General features: G+C 38.9%; 1 protein-coding gene across 20 annotated transcripts in view; it reads right to left on the bottom strand.

The window, feature by feature from the left end:
• UPF2 (UPF2 regulator of nonsense mediated mRNA decay) overlaps positions 1-14741 on the bottom strand; it is a 197470-nt gene that overhangs the window by 115244 nt on the left and 67485 nt on the right. For all 20 annotated transcript variants that reach the window (XR_006292715.1, XM_043552968.1, XM_043552946.1 and 17 more), the window contains 4 exons: positions 11802-11987; positions 9511-9714; positions 8499-8774; positions 5240-5423 (listed from right to left, as the gene is read on the bottom strand). Coding sequence is in view for 19 of the 20 variants with exons in the window: in XM_043552968.1 (XP_043408903.1) it covers positions 5240-5423; positions 8499-8774; positions 9511-9714; positions 11802-11987 (850 nt within the window). In the remaining variant the exon portion in view is untranslated. The remainder of the gene's footprint in view (positions 1-5239; positions 5424-8498; positions 8775-9510; positions 9715-11801; positions 11988-14741) is intronic.

Genomic DNA, 14741 nt, shown 5'->3' with positions numbered 1-14741 from the left:
GGAGGGAGAGGAGGAGGGGCAGGAACCCAGCACGCTGCGGGGACGGGGGAGCTTGCCTGCCCTGTAGCAGGAGCCGGCAGGAGCAAGCTTCTTCACCCTGCCCCAACGGTGGGGGGAGAGGGGGGCGGAGAAGAGCAGGCTGGGGCAGGCAGGATTTTTAATGGCACACTGCTGCCTGCCGGGGTCCCGGCCTGGATTCGGCAGCGGGTTGAGCTGGGGCCGGCAGCTGGGACTTGGCTGGCAGCAGCGTGCCATTAAAAATCGGCATGCGTGCCATAGGTTGCCGACCCTTGGCGTAGGGAATACTGAGCCTAAGGAAGGTATGGGCAGAGGTAAAGGGAATGTGATTAGAATGGGAGAAAGGGTGATGAGAGCAAAGAGTACTACTAGTTTTTGCTTCCACATCAGCCTATTTAGAGAGCAGCCAACCCATCCGACCTGTGAAATCCTTTTAACTAGCATCTCCACCACATAAAAAAAACCTGTTAATAACGGTGTGAGAGCAGGTAGCTGCAATCTTCCCTCTATCATACTGATCCAGTGCCAAGCAGAGATGTTAGAGGAGCACTCTGCTTGCTCGACTTGCTGTCATACGAACAAGAAATATAATAGACGTCCTAGCCACTTGTGATCACTTCAAATCACAAGCCGTTTTTGCTAGAGTAGAACTATTAACCTTTTAGTCTTGATTAAATTTCCATTTTGGCAGTTACAATACACTCTGCTTGCCTAAATTTCTTTCCTACACAGTAATTTCAACTGGACACTATATTCCTCCTCACTACATGTCAAGCTGCTGCACCAAATTGTTACAAGTTAATTTCCAACCATGTATTGGCTCCTCTTGTATGTGCATGTAAATAATTTGTAAAGTTCTTTCGGATGTCTTATTCTTATATTCATGCCACATATCTAGAGAGATAGATAGGCATGTGTGTGAAAGTACAAAATATTAACACAGGCTAGAACAGTGTCAAGTAAATAGTATAAAAAACATCCGTCATATATCCATTTTAATTATCTGGAATCTTTACTGAACCTCAGAAATAAATCCACAGAAATACGAATCTGACAAAATTACTAAAATCGTGTAGGAATAGATTATGATTTGGAGTTTGGTCAGATCCCTCATTAAAACTATTCAAACAAAATATTTTCCAGTGAAAACATTTGCACCTATTATAATAGCTTTCAAAGATATGAACAGAGAAAGAGAGTAGGGTCCAGAAGATTCTTATCTATGTATAGTCATAACAGCAAAGGATTAGCAACTATCCTACCATGTGTGTGTTCAACTGGGAACAAAAGATACTGGAAATCCAACACAGTTGCTCATCCAATAGCAGCTTTAAAAATAACAACAGTGATCTGCCTGTCTGGTGCCAGAATGAACACAACGGAATGCCATTCCCCAAAACTGGCTCACTCACGCTCCAGGAATAAGGAGATCCCCACTACTGTACTGGATGCAACCGATTTACAGAAAATGGTTCAGAGGCTGGAAATTACTTTGACATACAGCAGAAACCGCTGGGCATCTTTGAAAGGAATATATTAAAATGCATCTAATTAGTCATAATTTGCCTTTTTGGGTGAGTTAGAGATCATGAAAGCAGTAGTTTAGATCATGCCATGAGGAAGGGAAAAAATTTCACCTGAAATGGTTTCCATTCCAAATTGGTTTTTTTCCTTTCTGATCATCATAACATATATAAGGAAGTCAAAGTCTGATATTAATAATAAATTATATTTGAAGAATTTTAATTAAATGAATAGCACAGTGAACAAAATGCAAATTCCTCTTAAAAATAAAATTTAATGCATAATTTCTCCACATATTGACCCTTAAATTAAGGGATTACTTTGAGAACTGAACTGATTTAACTAGAAGTAGTGTGGATCAAGTTCTTGCCTATAACACTTGCAAGTAAAAAAATCCACAAAAAAGCCTCTAGCAAAACAGGGCTTACAATTAGAAATTAAAAATTATAAAATAAATCCATTCAACGACTGAATACATTAACAGCCAATGGCACTGCATAAAGATTTTTTTTTTTAAATGCATCACTACCCTAGTGTTTCTACATATAAACATTAGGGAGTGTTTGGTCAATTGAGCTGTGGGGTCCCCACGGCTGGGTGTTTGCTCCTGATGCTAACTAATTTCAACACAGATAACTTTGGAATGTTTCATAAATGTACACCACTGTAGTTGGAAGAAGAACAGGTTTACCTTTTAGTAACTCACAAATGCAGCACTAGTTTCCATATGCTTTTTAAAGAAATCAGTCGATGAATACAGTTTAATAGAAGCATAAAGAGAACAGAAGTAGTGTTTATATTTAGCATAAGTAAGGGAGTCACATTCTCATCGAGTAATTTCCTCCACTGAAAACTGTGAGCCTATTTATGAGCATTCCAAGGAAAACATAAAAGACTCAAGATGTCTGACAGTCAGCTTTCTAGAAATAGAGCTGTCATAAATATAAAGGGAAGGGTAAACCCCTTTAAAATCCCTCCTGGCCAGAGGAAAAATCCTCTCACCTGTAAAGGGTTAAGAAGCTAAAGGTAACCTCGCTGGCACCTGACCAAAATGACCAATGAGGAGACCAGATACTTTCAAAACCTGGGAGGAGGGAGAGAAACAAAGGGTCTGTGTGTCTGTTGGTATGCTGCTTTTGTTGGGGATAGAACAGGAATGGAGTCTTAGAACTTTTAGTAAGTAATCTAGCTAGGTATGCGTTAGATTATGATTTCTTTAAATGGCTGAGAAAAGAATTGTGCTGAATAGAATGACTATTTCTGTCTGTGTGTCTTTTTTGTAACTTAAGGTTTTTCCTAGAGGGATTCTCTATGTTTTGAATCTAATTACCCTGTAAGGTACCTACCATCCTGATTTTACAGGGGTGATTCCTTTACTCCTATTTACTTCTATTTCTATTATAAGTCTTCTTGTAAGAAAACTGAATGCTTTTTCATTGTTCTCAGATCTAAGGGTTTGGGTCTGTGGTCACCTATGCAAATTGGTGAGGATTTTTACCAAACCTTTCCCAGGAAGTGGGGTGCATGGGTTGGGAGGATTTTGGGGGGAAAGACGTGTCCAAACTACGTTTCCCAGTAAACCCAGTGAGAGTTTGGTGGTGGCAGTGGATATTCCAAGGACAAAGGATAAAATTAATGTGTACCTTGGGGAAGTTTTAACCTAAGCTGGTAAAAGTAAGCTTAGGTGGTTTTCATGCAGGTCCCCACATCTGTACCCTAGAGTTCAGAGTGGGGGAGGAGCCTTGGCAAGAACTGTGGTCAGTAAACAGAATAGCAAACAGGTTCCCTTGTTTTATTGTAGTTCCAAACTATTCCAATTTGACAAGAATTGCTATTGCCATGCCTAACATAAGAGTAAGTCAACATGTGTCTTGGAAAATACAGGATTATACTGAATCTTTTCAACCCAGGGAATAAAGAATATTGTAACTCCACATGACAACTGTCATTTCTTCCTCTTATGCAGACCACCAGTAGCAATTCCTTGGTGACTCTTATCCTGCAGAACTTTTAAGGGAAGGAATTTCTTCCAGAAAGCCATCTGTCAACCACTTCCTAAAGTCTCCTCGACTCATTAAAGTCTCTTAAAGAGTGACTTAGTTTGTCTCCAGATCTGCTTGCTACTTGCTAGATATTCCAAAAGTTCAAGCAAAAGTATTTTTTCTACTTTATTTCTGTAATACATCATTGTTAAAGACACTGTTAATCTCCCTACATAGCAAACATTGGAACACTCATGACACTTTGTAGGCCTAACCTTAAAGAGAAAGATACTAAGTGGTCAAGTTTACCCTTCCTAGAGTGCTGAAAAAGATGCCCAAAGCACCATTTTCCTCATCTATTTAAGTATTCACTGGAGACATGCTAACACCACACTTCTGTGGATGAAAAGAACTGTATATTTCAAAGCTCTTCCAATAGCTGGTTTAGTAAATAATTTTATCTCCATTTTATGGAATGGTGTAAATGAGGGTCAGAGAGATTTCATGAATTGCCGAAGGTGGCGTAGCAAAGTCAGGGATGTTACACAGATCTCGACACCCATCCCTATGCTTAGTCCACTGGAGCCCAGCTGCCCCTCTATATGCATTCATGAGCGTGCCTGTGGAAATACAAACAACAAATATACTAACACACTGCATTTCTGCAGTGTCTTTCCTTGAAGACTATCAAGATGGTTTTCAATCAATTTAAACTTGGTTCAATCAACTGCTAAGAGGCAGGTAATGCAGAAGGAAAACTGAATGAAAGGGGTCAAGGGAGTTGTCTAAGGTCACATGTCAAGACTGAGGAACAGAACTCAAATGACCCCTAGTTTCACATAATATCCACTAGCCCACATGAGTAGGCACAACTGTTCATTTCAATAACCGGATATAACAATACACATTTCATGCTTATTTGAATGCCTTATTCTTAGGTTTGCCAACTTGGTAATATTTAAAAACCGGACACTCCAACAAAAGTGCTGGAATCAACCCTGTCCCGCCTCTTCCCCCGTGGCCCCACCCCTTCCCCATAAACCCCATCCTTGTCCACTCCTCTTAACCCCTCCCCTGCATCACTCACTGCTCTTCCCCTCCTACTCTCACCTCCCGGGTCAGGACGGATTTTCCTGCAGAGCTGGGACCCAACGAAGGTAGGAGGTGGCCCCTGCTGAGTAGGGGGCTGGAGTGGGTGATGACCTGGCACCTCCCTCGCTAGTAGTAACCGGACATTGTGAGGTCCCCTATTCGACCGGACTTTCCAGTTGAAAACCGGGCACCTGGCCACCCTACTTGTTCTAAAAGCCCAGTGTTTGACTGTAAGGGTCCCATATACCTTAAAGGAGTCCAGGTAATAGACCCAATGGATACGCTTCTGTGTGATGAGCTACTCAGCCACCAGGACTGCTGGATGCACTAAATACCGTATCAAAGCAGCCAAAAGCTCTTGTGTACTGACAAAATTAGAGATGGTGGATTTCCTTTTCCTTTTACACCAGTCATCATAAATAAAAACCACAATCACCTTCGTGTTTAGTGTTTCTTTAGGTACATCACATTAATATATTACCCAGATTCAGAAGAGGTCAGGAAATGCATAAAAAGGTTAAAAACGCCTAACGGTTAGTGAGAATAATAAATAAATAACAACAACAACAACAACGACAGTGTAAAAGACGAACAACTGGCTTTGCTGATGTATTATTTCTTACCTAGTTTTATTAAGAATTCTCGTTCCAAGTCTTGTACCTGCCTGACGGATTCTTCCAGAGAATTGCAGAGTTTTATCTTTGGTCTCAGCAGTTCTAGGGTATCACTGATCATATAGTCAATGTCAATAGGAAACGGATGGTCTTTTGTCCAAACTTCCAAATTCTTCTTCCACCAAACATACCTCTGAAATACAAAACATCCTCACATTATATACATACTGTACTTCATGTTGACTGAAGCTATTTTACCAAGAAAAAAGACATTACCAAAACATTTTCTTTAATGTAGGAGCATACAAGTCACTAAAAACATACTAAAGTCATATATCTTGCTAAAACAGTTTGAAACAATTCAAACAAAATCCTTAAAATAAAAAAATCCATCTGGAATCTTAAAGTGACAATCCAGATTTTAAATTACACAACCAAATGAATCATCTCTGGCAACTGACAATATTATCAAAAAAATGGATATAGAATGTAAATACCCTTTTTGTGGCAGATTCTTTCAATGAGAGATGGTCACCTTCATGTCCTTTGTGCATTTCAATTCTTGTACAAATGCAGCCATACAAATCATATTTATTTTTAAAAGGGAAGACATTTATCACCAAAATGTGAACATTAAAACTTCAGGTATCAGTGGGTGATGCTTCTATCAAAAGTATCATCATATTATGGGTTTCAGAGTAACAGCCGTGTTAGTCTGTATACAGCTTACGAAAGCTTATGCTCAAATAAATTGGTTAGTCTCTAAGGTGCCACAAGTACTCCTTTTCTTTTTGCATCATATTATGGAGATATGTAGCAAACCAGCACTACATTCATCTGTAAGATGCAAAAGGAAATTCTACACTTATTTCTACAAGTGTATTTAAGGGCAGAATGAGAGAACAATGAGGTTGCGCAGGTGTATCTGAAGGCAGAGTACGATCAGCAAAACCTTTATTAATGGTGGTGGTGTTCAAGCCAGAAAGAACTCAGTCTGACTTTCAGATTTTCAGGACTAACAGCAATTAGGAAAAAATATCTTTTAATTTTTAGACTGATCAAATTTGATATGTATTGACAGGGAACCCCATAATATTTTAAATAATCACTTCTTTAGTTTAACCACAAAGGAACTGAATTAATATATATGCCAATTAGGGCTGTCGATTAATCGCACTTAACTCACGTGACTAACTCAAAAAAATTAAATCGCAATTAAAAATATTAATCGCGATTAAACGCAGTTTTAATTGCACCGTTAAACAATAGAATACCAACTGAAATTTATTAAATATTTTGGATCTTCTTCTACATTTTCATATATATTGTATTCTGTGTATAATTGAAATCAAAGTGTATATTATTTTTATTACAAATATTTGCACTGTAAAAATGACAAACAAGAAATAGTATTTTTCAATTCACCTCATACATAACTGCACTCAGAAATAGAACAATGTAAAACTTCAGAGCCTACAAGTCCACTCAGTCCTACTTCTTGTTCAGCCAATCGCTAAGACAAACAAGTTTGTTTACATCTAGAGGAAATAATGCTGCCCTCTTCTTATTTACAATATCGCCAGAAAGTGAGAATAAACATTTGCATGGCACATTGGTAGCCGGCATATGCTAAACATTTACATGCCAGATATGCTAAACATTCACATGCCAGATATGCTAAACATTCGTATGCCCCTTCATGCTTCGGCCACCATTCCAGAGGACATGATTCCACGCTGATGACGCTCGTTAAAGAAATAATGTGTTAATTAAATTTGACTCAACTCCATGGGGGAGAACTGTAAGTTCCCCGTGCTGTTTTACCTGCATTCTGCCATATATTTCATGTTATAGCAGTCTCAGATGATGACCCAGCAAATGTTGTTCATTTTAAGAATATTCACTGCAGATTTGACAAAATGCAAAGAAGGTACCAATGTGAGATTTCTAAAGATAGCTACAGCACTTGACCCAAGGTTTAAGAATCTGAAGCGCCTTTCAAAATCTGAGAAGGAAGTGGTGTGGAGGATGCTTTCAGACGTCTTAAAAGAGCAACACTCTAATGCAGAAACTACAGAAACCTAACCATCAAAAAAGAAAATCAACTGTCTAATGGTGGCATCTGACTCAGATAATGAAAATGAACATGCGTCGGTCCACACTGCGTTGGATTGTTATCAAGCAGAACCCATCATCAGCATGGACGCATGTCCCTTTGAACGGTGGTTGAAGCATGAAAGGACATATGACTCTTTAGCACATCTGGGATGTAAATATCTTGAGACGCCAGCTACAACAGTGCTGTGAGAACACCTGTTCTCACTTTCAGGTGATACTGTAAGCAAGAAGCGGGCAGCATTATCTCCTGCAAGTGTAAACAAACTTGTTTGTCTGAGCAATTGGCTGAACAAGAAGTAGGACCGAGTGGACTTGCAGGCTCTAAAATTTTACATGGTTTTATTTTTGAATGCAGGTTTTTTTGTACATAATTCTACATTTGTAAGTTCAACTTTCATGATAAAGAGGTTGCACTACAATACTTGTATTAGGTGAATTGAAAAATACTATTTCTTTTATATTTTTACAGTGCAAATACTTTATTTTTTATTACAAGTGAGCACTGTACACTTTGTATTCTGTATTTTAATTGAAATCAATATATTTGAAAATGTAGAAAACATCCAAAAATATTTAAATAAATTGCATTCTATTATTGTTTAACAGTGCGATTAATTGCGATTAATTTTTTTAATCACTTGACAGCTCTAATGCCAATACTCCTCCACTGGAGTTATCTTTTAACTTCCCTGTTTTCCTTTTGTCCTTCGAAATTAAACTGAAAGAGATTAACACAAGCACTCTGAAGTCCACGAATGTTTCAGAATATTCTATGGAGTTACCATGGCAACATCCAGTTACATTTGACATTTTAATGCCATTTCAAAAATCTCTCTCATTAAAACTATGAACATCAGAAGGGATTTAAAAAATCATTACAGAGCTTGTAGGGTTCACACTCAGGCCTCAATTCAGCAAAGTATTTAAGTATGTGCTCAATTTAAGCATGTGAATAGTCCCAGGGAAGTCTACAGGACTGCTCATGTGCTTAAATTTAAACACATTTAAATGCTTTTCTGAACCAGAGCCCAGACAATAAAAACCTAAATGTACAGATTCTAGATACTATATAGATAAATCTTTAGGACCATGCAAAGATACACCCACCATACAAAGTTAATTTTAAACACAAAGTTAAATTTATTAATACCTGAAAGTACACAAGAAAGCAATCAAGCTTCCGTTTGCTGGAACCTCTGTCAAAATATTGCCCACAGGTATCAAGGATGGTGCAGACCAGTCTAATTCGGAAAAGATGTTCTGGAGGGTCCAGTGGACTAGCAGTACCATCAGGGTTCACACCAAATGATGTAAATGAATATAGAGTTCGAAATATTACAGCTGACTCTACCATTCGGTAATTGTAAAGTTCTCCCAAGAACTTGGCACTGCTGATCCGTCGCTGATTAAACTTCGGCTGGTTAACCTGAAACAAAACCCAACATTTACTAGTTTAATGCAGGACACATTTTTACTTTTATACATGTGGACACAATAGGAATTACTATAAGGAGCCTTACAGTCTCCACTACAGAAATGTAAACTAAAAAAGTATGTTTTTGCTTTAAGTAATGTCGTCACTCCTTGATATAATTTGTTATAATAGATCCCAAAGATAACTCTGTTCTATCTACATAACATATTACATAAATTTTAGCATACACAGTAGTGCAGATAGTCATAGAACCTGGCCAATCAATAGATATAAAGGTTTGAATGAAGTCCAGTCCTGTATTATTTAAAAGAAAGTTTCTGGAATTTACTTTTTTTTTTTTTTTGGGGGGGGGGGGGGGAGTATCTAGAAAAAGCTTTCAATAACTATGAGCTCTATCAAATTATGGACTTCCAAAGAAAATGATATGAAAATCCATGGCTTCAGATATTTAAACACTAGACTCGAAAAGCATTATAAATAGTGCACAGGGAACAATCTTACTATGGCAAGGGGACAAAGTAGGTACCGCAATAACCCTCTCTCATTTTTATTCTGACTTGATGATTGACCTTAAAGAAAGAAGCAGGCACGTAGGTACAAAAGTAATCAATCAAGCAATGAAAAACATTTTCCATTACCTCTATTTCTATTTTTAAATTGTATTTAGAAAGGTTTTATTTTAATTTTTCTGATAAACAAGTGAATGAACTTATAATATATTTTTTACCTCCATGCCTAGGCGAATATCCTCTAGCACTCCATCCACGACATGAATTCCAACGTCCTCTTGGTAAAGCACCAACCCTGCTAAGAGGTTAGCTACACAGTGAATACTATTGTATTTCACATTCCAAATGTTGATCATACAACATATAACATAATCTTTCACTTCAGAGTCCTGCCAGGGCAATTTGCGCATCTGTCTCAGGACCTAAACAAGATTTGTAAAACACAATTAACAATTCAGTAGGCAAAGTTGGGTAGATGCATGTGTAAATGAAACCTGTTATATCTTGTAGTCATTACAAATGCCACCCACAAATAGTATTTGTGGCCTCTTTCTAAAAAAACATCCCCACCTATTCAGAAGTGGATTCATGTGTTATACAAATGAAGTCAATCTAATGGATATATATCCCAAGCCATGGGTACCTAATCTAAATCCTACTCCATGAGAAGACAGGTGGTCCTCTCCAGCTTGTCATTTATCGAGGCGCTCTCAATGGTTCAGGAAGCCAGTAAGAAATCATGTGACCGGGAGTAGAAAGATCTAGAACAACTAACACACTACAAACCACAAGACCATCTTCTTCTGAAAGGCTCAGATAGCAGGAAGCACCACTTCATCAGTGAAGCTGCCACTTTATCCCCTTTTCCGTAAAATCCATGGAAATTAGCTGATACTTGTAATGGGACTCAGAAGAGCAGAACTATAATATTGGAACGGCATTGAAAAAATACTAAGATTAAAACAAATTTCTACACTTCTCTTGAACAAAGTAAACCGAGTCACAACTTAAGTAAAGGTGATCTGAAAGCAAACATGAACCTTAACATCTAAGCTACACATAGAAATTGTTTTAATGGGGAAAGTTAAGACAACAGAATAAAAACAAGGAGTCTAATATACCCTGAACTTTTAGGGCTAGATTCTCAACTGGCATAAACTGGTGGAGTTCCATTGCTGCTAACGAAGCTCCACCAATTTACATCAGCTACGGATCTGATCCTTAATTTATATACGTGTTATTTATTTTGCCTAGTACTATTAAAAACATAAAGCGAGACAGAAACCCAGACCACTTATAAAAAGGTATGGAATACATTTGGTCTGACCTAATACAAACATTGTGCAGGATGGAAACACCTCTCCCAGATGCTTTGGTACCATATTCACTCAGCACTGGATGTCTAACACAATGGTTCTCAACCAGGGGTACACGTACCCCTGGGGGTACACAGAGGTCTTCCAGGGAGTACATCAACTCGTTTAGATATCTGCCTAGTTTTACAACAGGCTACACAAAAAGCACTAGGAAAATCTATACAAATTAAAATATCATAAAGGTTCTCACTTCTCACAATTCTCACTTTCAGGTTGGGTGCAGCTATCTACTTCCACAACACCGAAATGGAAGTATAATATGTACATTCCAGCTGATTTTATAATGATATGGTAAAAATGAGAAAGTAAGCAACTGTTCAGTAATAGTGTGCTGTGACACTTGCATTTTTATGTCCGATTTTGTAAGCAAGTTGTTTTTAAGTGAGGTGAAATTTGGGGTACACAAGATAAATCAGACGTCTGAAAGGTGTACAGTAGTCTGGAAAGGTTGAGAACCACTGGTCTAACAGACATCCAAGGTTATACCCCAGAGATACTGTAGACTCTCCCTGAACATGTCTTAGAATAAGACTGGTGTACCTTTAGAGTTTGAGAGCCTCACCCCCCCAGCGTGACTTGATGAGAAACCACAAAGTGTTCTTCTCTGGGACTTGCATATTCTCAGACCTACTCCTCTTCTCTTCCTGGAAGACTAAAATCAAGGCTGGAACTCTACCTGGATATCCCCATTGACTCACCTTAAAATATCTTGCCTTGTGAGCATGCACATGCCTCTGATTTTAATAGCTCAGATAGCGTGCCCATCTTTAATATAATCCTGATCAAGGCATAGCAGAAGCAGTTTCTCCTCTCCTGGGAGTAGTAAACATTAATGTCAACCCTGCCCTCAGACACTTGCTGGGTTCCAACTTTCTTGGATCCTTCAGAACAAATGTCAGATCTGGATAATTCAAAACCTCTTCCCATCTTTTCAACCTCAACCATTTACATGGGTCAAGCAGAAGCCTTCTTTCCCAGCATTAGTTAACTTCATCCTTTCACTCTCAGGTTCTAAATGAGTACCTATAATTATTGTTCTTGTAATAAATAATTTAAGAAAATATAAAAAAGAAAGAGTTGCATCATGTCACAAGTACTGCCATCTACAACATCAAGATTTCACATGGATTCACCTTCTCAGTGGTGACCTTGGAGAGATCCTTGTAAAGAAGCTTACGAATATACTCCTGCAGAGGTGGGCGTTTCTTCCTCACAGTTTTTTCAGCAGGAGGGGGATTACAGTAGTAGTATGCATTCTCCACCATTGTGACATACCGTGCGTCGAGATGCATTGCTTGTTTCTTTCTCATCATTTGTTCCTAGAAACAAATAAAACATATCAGGTGAAAAATGTTTCTCATTAAGCTATTAAAGTTCCCTCACACCAAAAGTCTTCATAGTGTAACTGATGGGTGGCTGGAGGCAGAGTGCAGAGAAATAAATTACAAGTATGTTGCTTGTGACGGTGGGGGGCAGAGCTCAACAGCCCTAGGGCTAATTTCCAGTTTATGTCTTATGTTCCTAAAGCTCATGCTTCAGGGTTTTGGCTGACAACTGGGAGAGGCCAGGAAGAGATTATTTTCTCTGCAATGTATTCTGGGAGGTTTTTAAAATCTCCTTCCTCAGAAGCATCAGGGATGGCCAAAACTGGAGATGGGACATGGGGCTGGGCGGGCTAGGGCTCTGGGATGGCACTGAGCATTCTCGCACTCTCAGGTGCTTGGCTGGCTGGCTGGCTCTTGCTCACACTCTCAGGGTCTAACTGATCACCATAATATGTCGGGTCAAAAAGGAATTTGCTCCTAGGTCAGACTGGCAAGTACCTTGGGGTTTTTCCGCCTTCCTCTGTAGCATGTAGGCATGGGTCATATGCCAGGACTATCTGAGTATTTCTAATTCAATCAATTCCCTGCCATTGGAGGGCCCTCAAGCACTGGTGCACCTCAGTCCCTCCTAGTCTCTGCCTGTGGCACGTAAGTCTAGTTTCCTGTGGGCCTCATTTACTTTGGACTCATTTCCGTTATTGGGTTCAGTGTGCACGTGCTGGGTGATGTCGGTGGCCTACGATATACGGGAGGTCAGACTAGATGATCAGTGGTCCCTTAAACTCTAGCACTATGACAATTTTTTTTGCAGCCTTCTTAAAAACTCAGGTGAAAGCTTGAAATTAAGTAGTTTGTTCCGTATGACCATCGTAAAGCTCATTTATTTTCAACTATGTTTCTCTAAGGATCACATGAAGAAGATTTAAGAGACATTTAAGTTTTATCTTAATGAAACCTAAAAAGCTCCTATTTATTCATATTATGATTCTACTTAATAAGCTCTTTAGCTATTAAACATAAATCCTGTGTTCGTGCAGTGATTAGCACAATGGAGCCCTGGTCTATGATTAAGGCCCCTAGGTATGACAGTAATACAAATAAAAAATAATGAGTTGAAATATTTAAATTAGCACAGTCAATCAATAAAGACTTCTTACACACTTTTTACAACATGGTGAGAATCAGCAAAAATTACACTGGGATTCCATATTTACTTTTTTTCAGTGGTATTACCTCTGATATTTATATTTCCTATGGTATACTCCAGTATTGGCAGCTAGATTTCGGGACGACAAGATAACAGATCGCAAACAGAATACCACAGTAAACAACTACTTCAGGAAAAATGAGAACAGGGGTCAGAGGCTGAAACCTGATATACACATATACACATCAAAATACAAGAACACAAGCAGTTCTAAACTGGTACATTGCACAATTAAAAATATTGAGATTTAATTGAATTTTATCATACAATATTTAAAACAAAATTATATAAATCACACCAAGGTTATCACAGGCTCCACATAGTCTGAACAACTCTGGAGTTGTTATCCTAAAGGGATCACCTAACTTTGGAGGTTACGTATTAAGAAGCCAAATAAGAATCAATCATACCATTTAAGGATGTATCCAAATCTTAGCTTGTCTATGCATAGTAACCTAGAGCATCAAATCTAGCTATCATCAAAACTCAGGTTTCCAGTACTTTTTCATTCCCACAGGCAAAAGCTGTTCATGAAGCCAAAGTGGTCTACTCAAAGCTAAGAATAGTTAACATTCTTTCACTGTAGTCTTGCCCTCCTAATCAGAAAAGTCTAGAAGGAGGTTGAAGATCTTGAGAGCAATAGCAATAGGTAATGCAGTCCAATATCCATCTAGAGAGAGTCTTTTTAAAGAGATTGAGGATCCCTTAGATCTGTCAGCAATAGAAAGAAATCATCTGGGAGACTTCCTTGAAGGGCTTAGTCCTATCCAAATATAAGGCTAATGATCTCCTGCATTGAGCGTGTGTAATGTCACCTTCCTTTTGTCCCAGTGTGGTTTCAGAAAGAAAATTGGGAAGCGGATAAGCTAGTTTATACGGAAGTCCAAAGATATTTTCAGTAGGAACCGTGGATGTGGTCATAGTGTAATCTTGTCTTTGAAAAAAACTGTAACAGGTGAGAGTAACCCATTAGAGCCCTTATCTCTCCTATACTTCGAGCAGAAGTAATGGCTACTAGAAATGCGGTTTTCCTAGAGAGGTACAGAAGTGAGTAGGTGGCCATGGGTTCAAAGGGAGATCTGGTTAGCCACTTGAGGACAAAGTTGAGGTCCCATGTCAGTACAGGACATCTGATTTGTGGGAAGAGGTTACCCAGGCCCTTGAGAAACCTTCTTTTGTAAGGTGAGTGAAAAGAGAACAACAGTCTATCTTTTGATGGAAGGTAGTGATGGCTGCAAGATGCACCTTTACAGAGTTTAGAGATAATCCTGATTTTTTTGGTTCTAGGATGTAATCCAGCACAAGTGATAGTGCAGAGAATGTAGGAGTAATGTGCCTCAAGTCACATCGGAGTTGGAATCTCTTCCACTTTTGAACATATGTGTGACGAGTAGTTTGCTTCCTTCTATGCAACAGCACCGCCTTTCAATCCTTGGAGTGGGTCATTTCCAAGCCTTTGAACCATCGAGGAGCCATGCCTTGAGCCAGATAACCTGCAGATTGGGTTGATGGACCTGGCCAGCATCCTGAGAGAGGAAGCG

Source organism: Chelonia mydas, chromosome 1, assembly GCF_015237465.2.
Source record: "Chelonia mydas isolate rCheMyd1 chromosome 1, rCheMyd1.pri.v2, whole genome shotgun sequence".
NCBI classification, from domain to species: Eukaryota; Metazoa; Chordata; order Testudines; family Cheloniidae; genus Chelonia; species Chelonia mydas.
This window is presented reverse-complemented; position numbering and strand designations above follow the sequence as displayed.